The sequence below is a fragment of the Lacerta agilis genome, chromosome 11, assembly GCF_009819535.1.
Source record: "Lacerta agilis isolate rLacAgi1 chromosome 11, rLacAgi1.pri, whole genome shotgun sequence".
NCBI classification, from domain to species: domain Eukaryota; kingdom Metazoa; phylum Chordata; class Lepidosauria; order Squamata; family Lacertidae; genus Lacerta; species Lacerta agilis.
This window is the reverse complement of record NC_046322.1, coordinates 21,733,286-21,752,859: the sequence shown is the minus strand read 5'-3', so window position 1 is coordinate 21,752,859 and position 19,574 is coordinate 21,733,286. Positions and strand designations below refer to the sequence as shown.

Genomic DNA, 19,574 nt, shown 5'->3' with positions numbered 1-19,574 from the left:
AGAATAACAACAAAACTGATACCAGGAATAACTTTGAAGAATAGACATACTTCTCTATACTTACGGGAAACAGTGAGCTGCTGTTAACACCCAGTTCCTTTTGATCAAAGTACCTCCGCATAAGGATGTGTTACCTTCGACATGTATAATCAGGGCAAGCCATATAAGGTCTTGAGTGTGGAACTGATTCTTTACCCCCAGTTATATCTGCCGATTGACCTAAGTAGAATTAGACACACTAATCAAATGGTGTTATATATGCTGTGCTTCAGTTAGAGAAAGGATAATGTAATTGTGTTAAAGCACATGCTGATAGCACATCAATGGAATTTCATGTTGATTCAATTGGCATGCTGAACATTAGGACATCAGTTTAATGCTCCTTAAGCCTAATTCAAACACTTTTGGCATAGTTGCTGCTCAAAACTGCAATGGTGTGATCTGCATAGGCATGCAAACGTTTAATGCTGTTCCCACAAAAGTTGATGACAGATAGATACGTTTATGAGCCTGCATCACATCCATGCAGCAGCCCAGAAGTAATCACACCTGTGGGATTGGGAGACCCACAATGTAGTCAGCTAACTGTTCTCAGGGGTAGGACCCATGGGAATTAAGTGACTGAAGTTAATTGGCCATTAATTCAGTGGATCTCCTCTTGAGTAAAAACCCCAGCATGGAAAAGGGTTTTATTTTCATCCCACCTACATGGGACTTCGGCCATATGATTGAAAATAGAACATTGACATAGAACTGAGAATTCTTTTCTGTGGTGTTATACTTTCCAGATGCTATAAAGAAAATGTTGGGTGGGCCCAAGTCCCATTAAACTAACAGAAATTTAATAAATAGCAAGTACCTAAATATCAATAGTTTACATGGAATTATGTATGCTTAAACCTTGTTCAGTCTGCGTGTTTTCCCAATCAGTTCTCTTTTTGTCTAGCTTTACAGATGCAGCAGAATGAAGTGGGGAAAAGTGGATAATCTGTAACATTTCAGATGGAAGAGGTGATCACATTTTTAAAATCCCTCTGAGATACTGTACTTTAAAAGCCCCCTGCAAGTAGAAGCTAGCATGGCAGAGGTAGTGCTGGGCTAAAACCTCTCTACCTGATGTGCTTATTTTCTTCTTGCAGGGTAGGTTTTTCAGATACATCCCCTCCCCAGCAATTGAAGTAGCTCTGTCCCTTCTGTCTTGAATTTAGTATAATCAATTTAATACAGGTTGCCAGGCAAAAACATTCCATTTTCCTAGGCTTTAAGAACTGCTAATTTTTAATTCAGAATAATTATGAGTTTGCAGTCTAATTGAACGGACTCTTCCTGTTTTCCTTTGTATCCTTTATTTCATTTTTTTTTAAGTATTGCACATTTATTCTATTGTGCTACTTCATTAGCTGCCCTGGAAACATACATTTCTGCTGTGGGATATAAATTATGTAGAGAAGCAAAATAAAGTTTTGCCTTGGCAGAGCAGTCCTAACTCGTGGCTTGAAGGTGCCTCCTGCCAGCCACAGTGGAAAATGGGCAGCTTCCGCAATCTTTTGCTGTACTAGCTCTATGTTGGTGCAGCAGAGGTGTCCAAATCAGCCCTTCTCCAGAAGCTGGATCCATGGCTGGCCTAGCTCTCGCCCAGCTGCCATGACATCCCTTTTGGGGCACACTGTTGGCAGTAGCATTGCCTCTGCTGCAACACTTTCTGTGGCCATATTTGCCCCTTTCAATGCATGTTCTGAACTTAACCAACATGCCAACTTACCTGCCTGAATTTGAAATCTTTTAACAGCAGCAAAGATTCTACCTACTTGCCATTAGCAATCAGTGGTAACTCCTTCAAATGGGGAATGGCTGGACAGCCAGGTTTTGCAAACTTGACAAGAGGGGGGTAAGTCTTGTAGGATGCAGGTTGGTTGGGTATCGAGGGATATCAGAGATCCTGTGAATCAGAAGCCAGCCCTGTTTTCCTTACACTGAAGGTGTTGGGGAGGGAAGACAAAACAGATGTAGAACTAACTTACCAGTCTGAATTTTGAAGAGAAATAAGCTGCCGAGAAGGACAAAACCAAGAAAAGCCCCATGGTGGTGGCAGCTGCTTTGAGTCCCCTTCAGAACATGTGCCTGCTTTATATAGGTTGACTATCTTAAGGAAGTGAGCTGTGGTCTTTCTTTCTTCTTTCTTCTTTCTTTTTCTTTTTCTTCTTTTTTCTTTTCTTTCTTTCTTTCTTTCTTTTTTTCTTCTTTTCTTCTTCTTTCTTTTCTTTTTCTTTTCTTCTTTTCTTCTTCTTTCTTTTTCCTTTTTTCTTTTTCTTCTTTTTTCTTTTCTTTCTTTTTCGTTTTTTTTTTTTTCTTTTTTTCTTTCTTTCTTTTCTTCTTTCTCTTTTTTCTCTCCTTTCTTTTTCTTCTTTTCTCTTTCTTTCTTTCTTTCTCCTTGCCTCTTTTCCCTCAAATTATTCTACTTGTTGCCCCTCCCCTAGCCAGATCATATAGCGAAGTATCACACACAGGTTTTTTTGTGTGTAGCATTGTCCCCGGGTTATATGGACAAATAGAGAAAATTTGAGAAGGTTAAGGCAGACAAAAATATAAATTACCGGGTAATTGGAAAAACTAGTTGGTTTTTTCTCTACTGGAGTAAAAAAGTACAAAGTATATGCTAGGGGATATAGCAATATTTGTTGATAATAAACATAAAAAACATTTATTACTCATGTTCCAATAGGTGTTTATATTTATGTGGCCTAAATAGCATTTATAAATAATGAGATATTCACATATACAGTTCTGTAAATTTTGTTTGATGTTATATTTGTGTATCCATTACCTTATATCTGCATTTTGTTTGTTTTTCTGTTGTTCATAGCATTGTTTTAATATATAAACATTTAATAATAACAAAATGGGAAAATGGGAGGTTTCCAAGTGTAAGGGGGAAAGCAATGGGGATTCTTTCCCTGTGGGTGCCACATCCATTCTGAGCATCTTGACTAAATCTTGCTTATAGTAAAAGCAGTACAGTGTCAGCTAGCAATTGAAATGCAATGCCAATTAAGACAAATATGTGCTTGCTGCTGTGAGACTCAACAGCTGTTAATTTTAGAAGTGCCTGTCCTGTGTTGCTTCACATAACATGGGAGGGGGAAAAACAGCAAAGCACCTGGGTTTTTGCAGTGCCACATACTTCTACTCCTCCATCCCTCTAGACTTGGCTCCCCATTAAAGTCCTGTGACCAAGATCTGGTTGACATCTGTTGTTGGTGAGAAGCTCATTGAAATGCTAAGGGCTTTGCAAGTGTGATTTTAACGTTTTGCAACAGATGCCAAAATATCCAAGACTAGCACTGGCACTCTGCTTCTGTGAACATGTGGATATGCCCACAGATGTCCAGGTGAATGAAACTTAACAGATGCTGGCACTTTAATGATTGCATTAGTTCTACACCACGACTCTGTTCATAAGTGGTGTATATGTGTTTTATAAGATTATATTTACACATTATTTACAGTTGAGTTTGTCCCTAATGCAACCTTCAAAGCTGTTTACCTCAAAGAGCATTATCCAATGAAAGTTAAGTTAAAGTCCAGTTTTCTGTTAACAGATAGATTTGCAGCATAGTCTGAAGCATCTTTGGCCAGCAGTAAGTCCTGTTCAGTAGAATTTACTCTCTAGAAAGGCATAGGATTACAACCACATTTTTAATTCTTGTCCATTGAAATCAATGCGGAGAGTGTTTAATTGGCTGGATTATGTCCAGAGTTATGATTCCTATGGGAGAAGCTGGATTGCTCGTAAAAGTGAGAAGTTTTATTTGGGCTGTTTGCTTGTGCTGTTTCAACAGCAGCTTTATGAGCACGTTGAGTGGCCAGAATATCTTAAAATTGTTACTTAAAGTTTTTTTATATGTTTTATATGTCCATAATGTCTAAATGTTGGTGTCAGTTTTCATTTTACTCAAAGCATTGGTCTATATATTTTTTTAAGTTGCTGTGCTAACATGAGCTGTCTTACTGCAATTAACATACAACTTTAAACCTTACTGAAAGAGTGATTCCCACAACTGCACATAAATATGCACATCTAAATTTAAATCGCCTTTGTCTGGCCTAAGGAAGGGCACTTGGTATTTTTAAACTTAAAAAGAAGAAGAAGAAGCATCTAGGGAGCAAAGTACGTAAGGTTATTTTGAAATCAGCCTTCAACAAATGTTTCAGTAAATATAAATAGTTCATGTTAATAACATTTCCCCAGGGTTGCAGTTCACCTGATCTAAAAAAATAACTGTGTTGCTACCTTCAGATTCAGAACAAGTTGTCTAGTTTTTGTCTGTGCAAAAGCTGCATTTAACTCCCTGTTCAGTTAAGCTGGTTTCTCATCCAGTGTATATCTCAGTATACGGTAATAAAAAAAATTTGTCATTCAAAGTGGCACTATAGTTGCTTTCATTCTAACAGTAAGAGCAGATGGCTGAATCCAACAGTGATTGGATGAACTGTATATTTGCCTCTCTTCAGTGGATCTTCCACAATACTGATAGCCTTGTCTTTTTTTTTTTAAGTGTTTTGGTTTACTTTTTAATAGGGCATGTGCTGTGCTTTCAAATTGGAGAAAGGAAATGTTAAAGCAATGTGTGGTAATATTTGTTAAATCGTATACTGCCTTATATTTCAGAGAAGCCATTGGTTTTCTCAAAGTCACTTTCCAGGAAGAGAGGCAACATATAACATATATTCAGATTAAAGCACCAAATAGTTAATTTAATAAAATATTTAAATGGCTGAAATCATTAATAAGGGTGCACCACTAAAACAGCCACTTATTTTAGCCATAGCACAATACACCCATTTGAACTGGTCATGCATGATGGCTATGCTCTCCTCCTTTTTTTCTCTGTACCCATGGCAGGGAAGGGTCATGTGTGAAATGGCCAAAAGCAAATGCAGGTATAAACATATATTTTTAGCATAAGGTGCCCATCTGTTCATAATGTGTCTTTAAGTATTACAGGAGGGTAGAGCAACAAAATTTAACCAGGGAAAACTTTTCTATTTGTAGGTGAGGTTAGAGTGCTAACATCAAAACTGGAAGGAAGCTAAAATAACTCTGGCGTACGTGCTACATACACTTTAAAATATTTTTAGGATTTAATATGGGATTTGTATTGCCAATTGTATACATTTTCATAGTGGAAAATGATACACCCCAGTTCTTTTGTAGAAAGGTCAGGTATATTAAGTTGAGCATTCCTAGACTTGCTGATCCAACTTCTCAGCATAGTAACTATAACACTGAAGGAAAGCAGAGCAGCAGCACTTGACTTGACCTTGTGTACTTGTTTTTTCCATGAATAGTCCAGCTGGCAAACAAAAGAGGTCTGTGTGAGGGGCACTAGTTGAAATTTACCCTACTTCTTTCTTATTTATCTTGTTGCATGTGCTTCCTAAGAACAAACAAAAAATCACTGGGTGACATCCAAGTGTGTCAGCCCATTTGCACAATGGAATTCTGCCTGTGCAAATGACATTTCCCCTTCCTTTCCTTTCCCCTGCTGCCCGCTCCAAAAAAAAACCCTGCATTAAATATGTCAGTTACTTCACATAAGGACACAGGAATCTACCTTACACTGAGTCAGCAGGCAGTTGGTTCATCTAGTTCAGTATTGTCTACACTAGGGGTAGCCAACATGGTATCCAATATGGTTGTAATCCAGAAGTTGTGGAATTCAACTCCCATCAGCCCCAGCCTATGACCAGTAATGATGGGAGTTGTAGTTGTTATTGGCCTTTATTGGCATAAGTTTAAACAACAAAATCATAGAATCACATAATCCAATCACTCCAATAAATGAAAGACTAGATAGCCACCATTGAGTAAATCAGGCAATTTGGGAGTATCACCCCTCAACAAATATTGGATTACAGACTCTTGTAAATCAATATTTAAGCTGTAAGGGAGTCACTAGGAGATCTCTGCAAAGGGTGTTGAGAAGAGGGCAATCCAAAATTATGTGATGTATTGTGTCTGGTGTTTTCTTATTTCAGGAGCAGGATCGTTCTGGAAGGGGATTTTTTGTAGTTCAATAACATCTGGACACAACGACTACTCGTATCTCTGGTTTACATGGATGGTTTTTCAGACTGGAGTGTTTACCAGCCCTATCTGGAGTAGTCAGGGGTTGAACTGGGACCTTCTGCATTCAGAGTATCTGTTCTACCAGTGAATTATGGACTCTTCTACTTCACAGCTAACTCTTCAGTAACAAATGTTTGCTGACAGTTTCACAGGGTTTCTAGCATTTTGGAAGCTTTTATGCCACATATCTCAAAACGATCCTCTTAGATGAATATACTTAAATTTTTGCAGGATGAAACACTGAGTTTCCAAAGGATTATATTACAACAAATTTAATAATTTACCCATGCAGACTTGAGGTTACAGTGGGTAACTTGATTACGGTAAATCAAGTGGTGATGTCAGTTGCTGTATATTACAGTGTCCTGTTCTGGGTGTCATGGATGGTTAAAGTGGTATAGATTATCTCTCAGTTCTTAGAAGTGAATGGTAGGTTAATAACTGTCACAACTGTCAGGCACGCATATATGCTACCAAATTCAGTAGCATATTGGGTGCTACCACTATACTGATGACACCCTGCTCTATTTCTTCTTGTCATCTTAATCAGGTGAGGTCATGCACGTTTGGTCCAGTGTCTGGTCACTGCAATGAGTTGGAAGTGGGTGTCTAATTCAAAACTGAATCCTGATAATACAGATGCTGTGTTATCCTCAGTCCAGGAATTAAGTGTTCTTGATAGGGTTGCATTATGCCTGAAATAACATGCATATACTGGGGGCTAGGGCTAGATTCCACCTTTTGACTGAAACCCTTGTGTCATCAGTGGCGAGGCATGCTTATCCCCAGCTATGGTTGCTGCTGGACAGAGATAGTCTGGGCACAGTAATCCATTCTCAATAACTTTTTATTTAAATCCATTCCAATCCGTCTTCAGGCCTGGCCATGGGATTGAGAGTGAGACAGGGTGTGTGTGACCTTGCTGCTGCTGCTTCTTGATCTCTCTGCAGATTTCAATACCATGGTATCCTTCTGGGAATTGGGCGCACTACGCTACAGTGCTTCTGATCCTACCTAATACACAGGCCCTTAACAGCTTGGTACCAGTTTACTTGCAGAATCAACTTATCCCATTTGACTGCTTTGATCTGCCACATAAAACTACTTTTGCAGTTGTAGAAATTGATCTTATAGTGTGGGAACACCACCATTTTGAAACTTCCTTAGCTATGACACCAGGCAGGCACCTTTTTTCAGCACCTGCTTAAAACATTTTTGATCAGGCAAGCCTCTCCATGTTGATGTGTTGCATTTTTTTACTGTGAATTTTATTTTAATCTTTTAAATGTTTTTAATTACTTGTTTTTAAACGATAATTTAATATCTCTTGCAAACTACTTGGAGGTTTTATTACAGTCCAGTGTGAGTGTGTGTGTGTGTGTGTGTGTGTATACACATACATACATACACACCATATCTATCTATCTATCTATCTATCTAGTTGAAATAAAATACTGTATATTATAAAAATAATTTGTATCATTAACATTTAAAGGAGGAATGTAATAGGAGAGAATATGAAGGAAGAGGAGAGAGGAGAAGATTAACGAAAATTGAGGGGTAGGTTAGAGGTTTATTGGAAAAGAGGAAGAGCATGATGAATAGGGTGAGTGAGGAGGAATATTTCAAGTGGAAGGAGAGCTGGGGCAGTGGGAAATGAAGAAATCCTGGGGTTTGACAAGTAGGAAAATATAGCAGGAATGTGATGACGTTGGAATGTGCTCTCTCTCTCTCTCTCTCTCTCTCTCTCTGTGTTGTGTGTGTGTGTGTGTGTGTAAATCTTCTTCTGAGTCTAATATACCTGAATACCCGGTAACTCAAAATGTAATTCTAAAGGTTTTCAGAAAAAGAAGCTGGGGTATGGCTAGGGCCCTATCAGACTAGGCAGCCAGGGAGTCCTTTGGAGCCAGGGAACTGAGCTGTGCTGGGAAGCCTGGGTGGGGGCCAGCATTCAGCAGGCAGCTGGAGTCAGCCAGGAGTTTCATTGCTCAGCCATGTTCTCTCTGGCTCTGCTCTCCGGCCTGATTGCCAATCTCTGCAATGACCTTTGCTCGTGTGCTGCTTACACGCCAGTGTGTGCTAATGCTGCAGTTGGTTTCCAGCTTGGAACCACTTGTGCTGCTTGCACGAAATGCCTCTGCTACTTCATTGTTTAAGAGGGATGATCTTGTCCAGCCTCCTTGAACTGCACAAGAGATTAACTCTCCTTTTGGTTTAAATCCAAGTCTCTTCTAGGGGAAATGGTTTGATTATCCATCTCTCATCGAGTTAGGAAAATGTCCTTTTCCATTAAGTCTCTTGCCTCATTTTGGCTAGTTTGATATTCTTGGGTCTCCTAATCCCCTCCACCCAAATCATTCAAAGCTGTCTTTCTTGCTTTTAATTCCAACTAATGTTACTTTAGTAATTATGGGCTAAAACTCCATTTACAAAGAACAGTTTGAGATTATTTAAATTAAAGCTGAACTCTAACAATTGCTAACTGAGTGATATATAAAATTTTGATGCTTCTACCTATGTGTATTAAAGGGACCCCAGGTGGCGCTGTGGGTTAAACCACAGAGTCTAGAGCTTGCCGATCAGAAGGTCAGCGGTTCGAATCCCTGCCACGAGGTGAGCTCCCGTTGCCTCGGTCCCAGCTCCTGCCCACCTAGCAGTTCGAAAGCACGTCAAAGTGCAAGTAGATAAATAGGGACCGCTCTGGCGGGAAGGTAAATGGCGTTTCCGTGCGCTGCTCTGATTCACCAGAAGCGGCTTAGTCATGCTGGCCCACATGACCCGGAAGCTGTCTGCGGACAAACACCAGCTCCCTTGGCCTATAGAGCAAGATGAGCTCCGCAACCCCAGAGTTGGACATGACTGGACCTAATGGTCAGGGCTCCCTTTACCTTTACCTATGTGTATTATTGCTGTTGTTGGTGTCCCGCCTTTTAAATCTAAATTTCAGTTTAAATTCATTTGGATGCTTCTATTTATTTAGGGTGATAAATGTTAAACTGACTGTTCCAGTTTAAACATGGAGAAAATTTACATATTCAAAATAAAATTAATATTGCATATATGGAAAAAGTGCTCCAAAGGGAGGTTTTGCTACTTCAGACAAGTTACAATTATAGCATCCCCCACTTTTTGTTTTGTTTTCTAGAATGCATTTTTGAAGTTGGATGTAGAGTAATGATACATTTCCTTATACGCTTCCCCTAATTTAATTGTTGTCACCCAGATATTTATTTTTCCAGCTTTGTTCAACAACGTATCTGCCTCACTTGAGGTCTTATTAATTTATTTAATAATATATAGAATTTAAAATAATCTGCTTTTCTAAACATGTTACATATAACTCAATATAGTTCCCAATTTAAAAACTTGATAAAAGGAAACACAGTGCAACTTTAAAAGATTGTCATTTTCAGCTAACAACAGAGTAAATTTCTCTCCTCTAATAGTATTCCAGCTGGGTATGTGAATATATAGCACTCTTCATAGTGGCAATACACCATCCTGTGCAACATATTTAAAAACAACAACAACATATTTCAAAAGATTGAAGAGTGCATAAGATTTGTTTATTTTATTTTTTTATTTTATTCTTTCCTTTTATATTGTTACATATTCCATGTTATATATAACCATATATGACTTAGAAAGACTGTAATTGTTTTGAATATTGTGTACTGTCAATCTGTCAATTCAAAAACAAACCTTGTGCGGTAGGTTAAGTTAAGAAACAATGACTGGCCCAAGGTCACCCAGTGAGCTTCATAACTGGGTGGGGACTGGAACCCTGGTCCCCCCAGCTCTTAGTCCAGCACTTGACCACTACACTGCTCTGGCTCTCTTGGCTTACTTTATTTAAAGCAAACTGCTACTTTGAGTTCTCCACATTGTCTGTGATTTTAGTAGTGGTCTTGAATGAGAGTGATATCCATGCTGACATTTTCTCAGAAATTGTAACAGAAATCTTGGCTCCTACCAGCAGGGCTGGACGCCCACTCTCCTATAATATGCCAAAGTTCCACTTGAACTTGTGGAATGGTTTCAACCAGCACCTTGCAGATCTGATTTATTGTTGGATTTCGTGTATGGGAGTCTTTGAGGTGAGCGATGCATATTCATATATACCATGGGTGGAAGCTAGTAGTTTGTTCAGGATACAATTTCACGGCCTACAATAGAAGGTAGCTCTGTCTTTCTCATCAAATGAACCCTGCAAGGGTTTTGCTATTGAGGTAATACATCTCTGTATTTTGGAAACTATTTTCAGGCGCAAGCCAGGATAGGGATAGAGTTTCTCTTTATACAGAGCACTGAAATAAGATCTTCAGATGTTTTCAAATTTGCTGTCTTTAAGTTGGAGAACAGAAAACATTGCTTCAGTTTTTAGGTTATATATGTTCAAAAGCAAAACAATCATGAGTAGTGGGAGGCTTGATTAATTGGCTTCTTTGCATTTAGTGCAATTGAGGCAGTACTTGGCAATCAAGCATAAAAATGGAGTTTGCAATCCTGATCCAGCCTGACAGACTCTTAATTGCAGCATGCATCAAAAAGTTTCTCCAGAGATAGCTCTGCAGAGTTGTTTAACCAGGTGTTCGGGTCAGTTTTGACTAGGAAGATGAATTGGTGGGTAGCTCATAACATTTTGCAAATATTTCAATTTGATAAAGGGTTTGCCTGTAACTTCAGAGGACTTGCTGCATAGGAAATGGTGCCTTCAGAAGCATGAAGGGTGGTTTTCTTTCAGCCCTTCTGGAATCACAAATGACAGGAATGGAACGCAAGTTTTTGAAACTGATGTTTTTAATAGAGGAGAACTCAAAAATATTGGTTACAGGAAGCAGCCAGTGCTGTATACCTGTTGCTTTGAGGCCCAAGTAAGAAATTTTGAATGATCACCAGTAACATTCCCATTGAGGGTGGCAATATTGTCAAAGTCAATTCTGAATAATAGAATCATAGAATTGTAGAGTTGGAAAGGACTCTGGGTCATCTGGTCTAAATGCTCCCCCCCCCCCCCGCCGGCCCAATTTCAGTTGCTGGATTGCATTTCTTAAAAGCGAAAAGACATTGCAATGATCATTAGTGTGATATGGAGTGTTGTGTTGTCCTATATATTGTAGATGGCTTTTAAGAAATAATAGGCCATTTGCCAGTGTCTGCTGAAGACAGGAGTGCTGGGCTAGATAGACTGAGGGCTGATCCATCAGATATGGCCATTACTCAGGGCAAGGTGTTGTTTAATGCTGGCTCTTTAAAACAGAAACAGAAAAATGCTCACTTAAGTCAGCTTTCTGAAATAATGCTTTTGGAAAAAAAAATCCATACTTTACGTCTTCCGTTAGCTTGGATTGTGGTTATAGTTCTGGGGTTAGAACTACAGGCTTGCTCTAATATTCATGTAGTACATTTCTTATGAGCAAAAGCATTCTTTAATCTATCATGCACATGCTCAGAGGTGCTCTTTGTAGCAGAAATGTCATTTTAAAATAGATTCCACATGAGGTCTGGTTCAAATGTAAACCTTGGAAAGAGTACAAACTTCTCATATTTAGTAGTCCCATTGTTGATAAGCCACAGTACTTCCGTTTTATTTTAGCAGCTAATGGCAGTTGTGCCAAAATGAGTGCATGATGTACACTGAATTATACACCCCTTGGGTTCTTAAAAATACCAATTAATCTTACTTTTACTGGGAAAATGTGAAAATAGCTTTATGCTTAGCAGGTTAGCACATGATTGAGAAAATTAGCATTTGCAGTCCAGCAGACCCCTGGCAACCAGCTGAACACAGCTTCTGGATGTGGTTGACAGAGGAATCTTAAGGGGAGTAATTGCTTAAAATGTCCTTTAAAAGCAGGTGCCTAATTCCCACTGATGGGCATTTGCAGGAACTCCATACTGTACTGCTGAAGCAAAATGTTCTGAAATGCTGTGACCAAATACTTAAACTGTGCTTAAACAGTCCATGTTGCATATAAACAGTCCCGTTAATGCAATCTGTAAGTTTTGTAAGAATTCTGTATTCTGGATCCAGTTACCTATATTCCTTTTCTCATTGAGGGTGAGGTGGGGAACTCTGCTAGAAAGCTATTTATGGAAAGAAAACAAACTCTGTTGGCCATGTTTTCACAGGACATTAAACCAGACTTTCTGCTTTGTTATGATTTATTGAGAACAAGCAGCATGCAGGTACAATTGTTCCCACTTCACTCCTCCCTTAATGTGAAGAGCAGAAACAAACCAGGACGCATGGGCTTCATGTTACCTCCTAACCAGAGATTGTATTTTGCTGTTCCCTAACAAGCTACAATCAGCAACACAACAACAAACCATTGCTCCACGTTCACTAGCAATCTTGACTTGCTTTGTTGTTGTTCAGTCGTTCAGTCGTGTCCGACTCTTCGTGACCCCATGGACCAGAGCACGCCAGGCACGCCTATCCTTCACTGCCTCTCGTAGTTTGGCCAAACTCATGTTAGTAGCTTCGAGAGCACTGTCCATTGACTTGCTAGGGAGAAACAAACCACGATCCTAGTTCAGATGTAACACAAAGCCAAGGCTTCCTGGGATTTTTGTTTGCTTGTTTTGCTCAAGGGAAGATCATTGCTTGATGTCAGTAAACCATGATAAGCCAGAAAGGCTGACTTCTCATTTATGTTTGATATGACCATTGTGTTCTAACCTTTGCTTCATTGTAGTCTCTGTGTCCTTGGAAAAGTCATTTCTGTATTAAGCCACAGAGGAGGATGGGAAATCTATTTTCCACCCCAGAAAATTGGCAATGTTTTCTCTTGTATCATGTATCACATTAGGAGATAGTGGGTGATTAGCTTGTTTTCTCTTAATGTATCTTAGAATACAGTTATAGAGAAACACTTTTGTTTTTTTGTACACACAGCAATTACAAATCATGAACTCACTGTGATACTCTGGTTATTTACAAATGTAAGTAAATACATAGAACATGAATTGAGAGTGGTTGCTATAGTTGTTCTCAGGAATCTGTGCTTGTACTTTGAGCATAAGATGGCCTGTCCTAATGATTTAAGAAGAGAATATGCTGTGCAGTTTGTTCTTTTTAAGAATGCATAACTATTTAAATCATGTTGTGACTCTGAAAACCTGAAGAATAAGAAACACACATCTATATTTATCTTTCATGTTTGGCTTTTAAAAAAGAAATTCATACTCCATTCCTGTTGAAGAAATTATTCCTGGTATTCTGTGGTACTATACTTCCAGTAAGTTGCAGAGATAGTAACCAGCCTGTCCCAACATAAGGACAACAATAATTCCAAGAATCACAGTAAGCAGTGAACAATACAATAGATGTGTTGGTTAAGTTTCAGGAAGCATTACAGTTTGGCCTGTATGTTATGGCAGCTGATGCCCACTCGATCTGGTGGGGCCACTAAGAGGTCACAGGGTTGTGGCCAAGTTCTGGTTCCCCCCCCCCAACTTCCTCCCTTGCAAATATACTATAGTAGACATTTAAGCATAACTATTTCACAGTTAACACCTTACTAAACTGAAAAAAAAGTTTTATTTTGGTTCAGAACGGGTCCCTGCTGCCACAATTGCTTCTCTGCTGGGATTTAAAAAAATCAAGGTTCTTTTCCACCTGTTCTGGTTCTTTTCCTATCCTACTCCTTTGCAAAGAAATAGTGGACACTTAAATATTGCAATTCTGTAAATACTTAGCACTGAGGGTCTTTCTTCAGAAAGAGTCCTTGCTTTCACAATTTGTAGTGTGTATTCATGTCACAATAACTGTACATTACTCAGAGGGTAAGGCCCTCTGAATTCCATGGGCATTCAGTCCCCCCGGTAAATATATACAGGATTGCAGCCCTAGTTGGTTAATCTTAAATGTACCACACAGGACTGGTAACAAGGAACCCCATAAATTCCCTATGGGAAAATATTACACATACACAGATTATTTATTTCTACATCCTCCCCAAGCTGTGGAATAAAACCTAGGAATATTAAGTGGACTAGGAAGTGGTACTAGCAGTTGGAACATTCAGGATAAAAGGAAGTACTTATGCACACAGTCAACTGACTTTGCTATCATAAGGATGTAGAAATGGTTGCCAATTTACTGTAGATTGATTTAAAAGTGGATTAGACAAGATCATGGACAAGATGGCTGTCATTAACTGCTTATCACGATGCCTCTGTACTATCATCAGTATCAGAGGCAGCATGCTTCTGAATACCAGTTTCTGGGAATCATGAGTTGGAGATTACTGGATAGCTCAGTTGGTTAGATTGAGTGTGGTGCTGATAACTCGCAAGGTTGCAGGTTCAGTCTCCATAGGAGATAGCTGCATATTGCTGCAGGAGGTTGGACTAGGGTCCCTTCCAGCTCTATGATTCTATAAAAACTTGTGCACATGCCCTACCTATGGACTTCTCATATACATCTGTTTGGCTACTGTGACAACATGGAATGTACATTTGTGGCAAATGTAGATTTATTGCAGCATAATATGCCAGATGGTCATTTGCTCACCTGCCCCATCTCACTATTCTGGAAACAGCTTGGAAGATCCACCCAAAATGTTTCTAATGTTGTTCCATCTGTTCCAGTCCTCTCACTTTCATGCCCTTTCTCCCTGCCCCGGATTCAACCTCTGCTCTCTTCTAATTGTGTGAAATGTGAGTTTGTAGTAACAGGCTGAAATGCTTAACATAATTGGGTCACATTATTACTATGTGGAACGTAAAGCTGTCTTTTATTATTTTTTAAATAGAACGCACGTGACATTTATGAAATGTCTGCAAAGCTGCTTCAGGGGATATAGAGTTTTACAGTAAAAACAGACATACCCCGGAACTACAAAATCCAGTGTGCAGACTATGTCAAGGCATTAAAATCCTAACTTCCCACTGTCTTGATGGTGCTTTTCAGATGGATCCCATTAGATGCTTTTCAACATGTATATGTGCATGGGAAGAATCCATGCTAGATTATTTCCTGCTTAGTGGCCCCACAAATAGGTTTTGGTGCAAGTCATCCTTGTGTTAGAGGCTCCTTCGCAGCCCTAAATAGCTTATTCTAAAAAGAAGTGTCAACATTAGACTTAATGAGCCAGAGTGAGAAGTCAAAATAAAATATGCACTCTGGGTTTGTATTATCTGACTTGTTGAAATAAACCCTTCCAAGAGAAAAATATGTGAAGCCAGTTGTCATGAAACAATAATATACATTCTGACAGCTCTGGAGGCCTGATGTATGGCTGCTACTGGGATGATTTAAGTCTTTTAAGAATGTGATGAAGGAGAGGGGAGAGATACAATAAAGTAAGGGCTTGATGTTTCCACCAGTGGGGTACTTTCACTTTGGGGAATGCTTACAGTATTTATCCAGTGGTGGGGTTGGGGACTGGTGGGTGGGAAAGGTGGCAGGGTGGAGACCAAGGGAGTTTACGCTCACCAGCACTGGAGAGGAGCCTGGAATGAACATTCAGGCTCTTGGCTGGCAGGGGAGACGGAATGTTCTGAGTCAGAGCTGCTTTTGGAAGAAGGGGGTTAGCTGCCTGCAAAGGAATGTTTAGCAGGCCTTTCTATTGTCTATTTCTCCATCCCTCTGCCTCTCTCTGTTTAATGTATTAAAACTGTGGGGCAGGAGGAGGGAAGAGAGAAAACAAATGTGTGTGCAGCTGACAGGTTAATAAGTGACAGATACTATTTCCAGCTGGAATTTGGATGCCGTAGTAGGTTACTTTTGCTGAAGCTGCACCGAGGGATATCGTTTTGGCCATAGTAGTCTGTGTGCCGGGACGAGTGTGATGTTCGTGTGTTTGTGATATGAATAAACCGAAGCACAAACATGGGAACCCCTATAATGTAGTCAAGACATGAATATTTATAAAGCACAATGTAGTTTCTCAGTAATGGCAAACTTATATCCAAGAACAGAAAAGGCTTACCTCTGTTGTGAATTTTCCTAGGCAAGCTGTTTGCCCTCTGTCAATCCCAACCCACCCCTCCACCAGTATTGCAAGGATAATAAGACCAAGCCTTACCACAGAGGTGGGAAACCTCCAGACCACAGGTCCAGTTTGGCCAGCCAGGGGTCCCAGTTTCTCCCATCAAGCTACTCCTAGGAAACCACACCCACCTGCTCCACACCTGATGTCATATGTGGCATCATGTGTAGCGCAGGTACTAACGTGGCTTCAAAGGAAAAATTGGAAGCTTTACATTGATCTTTTAATGTTACAGGAACCATACTTTGGAGCTCCCAGGTGGGCATATTCACTGAACTCTCTTCTGTGCCTGCTAAAAACATTTTCACCCAGCCTTTCTAAAAACATTTCCACCCAGATGTGTAAAATATTTCCATGTGTTTTTAATCTGCCATTAATTTTAATCGTTTGTTCAATGCTTTAATCAGTGTTTCTCAAACTTGGGTGCCCAGGTGTTGATGGACTACAACTCCCATTATCCCTAGCTAGCAGCACTAGTGGTCAGGGATGATGGGAGTTGTAGTCCAACAACATCTGGGACCCAGGTTTGCAAAATAACTGCTTTAATAGGTGTTTTTACTGATAACCTCATTGTGTCATTCTTTTTGGAAACTGACTTGAGGTGTTTTGTTTTTAACAATCAAACAGTATATACATTTTATGGGGGGGGGGAGTAAAAATGAGTTTCCGACTATTCCTTTGCTGGAGAGTGCCACACTCCCACTGCCCACCAGTTTCTCCTAATGGGCATTGTGACCATGTCTTGCTCTAGTAGGATCAGGAAAGGGCTTGCATTGAAACCCCCTTTAAAATGGTTCCTCAGTTGATGCAACAGGCAGAGAAACCATTAAACAGTCATCCATGACCCTCAACAATTTTCAGGTGGGCTGTTGGGGGCGGGGGGGGGGAGTTTGGGAATCACTGGTGCAGACAATACTGAGCTCGGTGTACTAGTGCCCTAACTCAGTATAAAGGAGCGTCCTGTGTGAGCTTTGTTGAAGCTTTATTTTCAAATCAAAGGTGAACTTTGTTATACAATTGCAGAGTGTCAAAATCTTAATGACGTATGTATAAATTGTAATAAGTATGCGGCCATTCTCTTGTTTTTCAGACTGTCGTTTTACTCTGGACATTCTTCGTTTTCCATGTATTGCATGCTGTTCCTAGCAGTAAGTATACTTTTTAGCAGCCAGTTATGATGGGGTTTTTTGGGGTTTTTTTGCTTAAAAGATCTGTTTATGTTGCATAGCATGAAGTTGAAACATTTGCTGCATCAGCATTTCGTTTGGGCTGTTTATGCAGGGGAAGCATTAAAATGAAAAAGACTGGGGTGGGGTGGATGCTTCCTCTGAGATCTTTTCACTTGACGGTTGGAATATTTGGCCACTGCGTGTTAGGTAGGCTTTTCCCTAAATTTTCCAGGGAGGCTTTGTGTGAAGGCCAGTTCAGGCTTTTTTTTTTTTTTGCAACCCTAGGTGGAAGTCTCAGAAAGTGCATCCCAGGCCCACCTGTGACATTACAGAGGGCACCAGGATGCTTTCAGTTAGTATCAGCTATCAGCCACACCAGCAGTGATTCAAGACCCGGGACTAATGCACAGCTTCTGATATGGAAGGCACCTTTGAAGTGTGGCACCCTAGGCAGCTGTCTACTCTGCCTCTATGGCTGAGCCTATCCTGAAAAGTGAGCAGCTCATAAAATGCAGCAAACGCCACTTATCTGAAGCTGAGGCACTTCAATAAGCAGCATGGCCAGGCTCGCTTTGTAGGGGGAGAGTCTCTTGTTCCCTTACTATCTCTGGCAAACTAAGCTTGTAAGAAGCAGTAGGACTCTTTCTAACTGAGAGTTCTAGACATTATTTTTGTAACTTTATGCTTTGCTCTGGGTGATTTGGGTAGGCTTAGCATGAGGCAGGGAATGTGATGCAGATGATGGTCTATCCAGCGCAACCAGTCTCTACTTTAAGCAAACAAAGCAAGGAAGGAAGCAGGGGATGGGAATCCACCCATCAAATGTTTTACAGGCTTCAGCAACATAAATACTAATTTGTGACTGCCCCCCAGTCCTGATAAGCTACATTCTAGCTGTTTGTTGCTCTTTGTTTTTGGCCAGGAGAGAAGTAACTTACCAAAGCAGATGGGGCAATCTAGTCAAAATGGAGACTTTAGCTTTATGTCTGTGTATTTAAGCAAACAAATGAATACAAAAAAATGTCCACACTTTTTCAGTGGGGTGTGTAGGAATGAATATTGCAAGTTATTCCCAGAATGGCTCTGTGGACATGTAGATTTATCAGAACCTGAACAATTAAAACTGTTAAAAACAATGCTTTAAAATTTTGCATAGAAAGGTTTCTTGCTGTAGGATTGTTCACAGGAGGAAAATATTTGTGTTTTTTTAAGAGCACTTAATTTGCAGTGTTTTATTATTTCTCTGAAGCATTTCAAAGCTGCATTATTCCCAAGAGAATTACAAGCCTGATCATCTAGCCTGTAGTGACATTAATAAAAATACCTCCTTTTTTTGGTTGGGAACCATAGTTAAGCATTGACTGATTATTTCCTGAAATCAGACCTCTTATTTTTGTTGTTGTTCTTGGAGCCTAATTGTAGGCTTCCAAGTCAACTTTCTTTACAGTATACGGAATAAAATTATCCAGTCGTGGACAGTGGCAGTACTACTGACAGCGGTGTCTTAAAAGTCTCTGCTGGCTCTGACCGATTTGAGCTGTGCTATAGAACTGTCCTGTGTCCAGCTGCTCTGCCTGGCAGCTGCTGTCTAAGGCAGGGAAATTTTCTGGCACTGCTACTGAAAAATCCATCAGCTGGAGATGTTTGGTACTGAAACCAGAGCCTTATGCGTGCAACGCATGTGCTCCAACACTGTCATTTCAATGCAAAGAACATTGATGCTTCATATGCTTCTATCTATCCAAGGGTGTATTAATTATTATTTAGTCTTTAGTAAGTTGAGGAGTCAGCCCAAAATCAGAGGGATGAGTGACTCTCTTTATCAATTTTGCATGGCAAAGTGAACAGACTTCACACTTTTAGTAGACTTTGGTGTGCTGAGCTAGTCTTGCAAATGCCTCCATGCATGCCCAGATCACAACTAGCCACATAAAACATTCTACAGAAAAATAGGTTGAATTGAGATGTACTAAGCTGTGTGTGGTATGTGCTGGACAATTTTGAAGACTGGTTTAGTTGTTCAGCATAACAGAGAAGTCTATCTTAGGTTGACCTTGGCACATTGGTGGGGAAAATGCTACATTTACAAGCAGACCAATCTAATCCTTGACCACTTTATAATGTATTCGAATGATGGTGTAGTAAATAGGTCTCTCCCATTTACTACACCCCATCAGTATTAACCAGGATGAGCTAAAGAGAGCATTGAGAATTTATATGGAACTTCTCCCTGTTTGGAATGCTCTCAATCCTTAACGAGTTAGTGGCTATGTCTTG

The 19,574-nt window shown here is 39.9% G+C and overlaps 1 protein-coding gene across 4 annotated transcripts in view; it reads left to right on the top strand.

Moving 5' to 3' along the window:
• PLPP1 (phospholipid phosphatase 1) overlaps positions 1–19,574 on the top strand; it is a 92,061-nt gene that overhangs the window by 53,038 nt on the left and 19,449 nt on the right. For all 4 annotated transcript variants that reach the window (XM_033163755.1, XM_033163757.1, XM_033163756.1 and 1 more), the window contains one exon: positions 17,219–17,276. In XM_033163755.1, the coding sequence (XP_033019646.1) occupies positions 17,219–17,276 (58 nt within the window). The remainder of the gene's footprint in view (positions 1–17,218; positions 17,277–19,574) is intronic.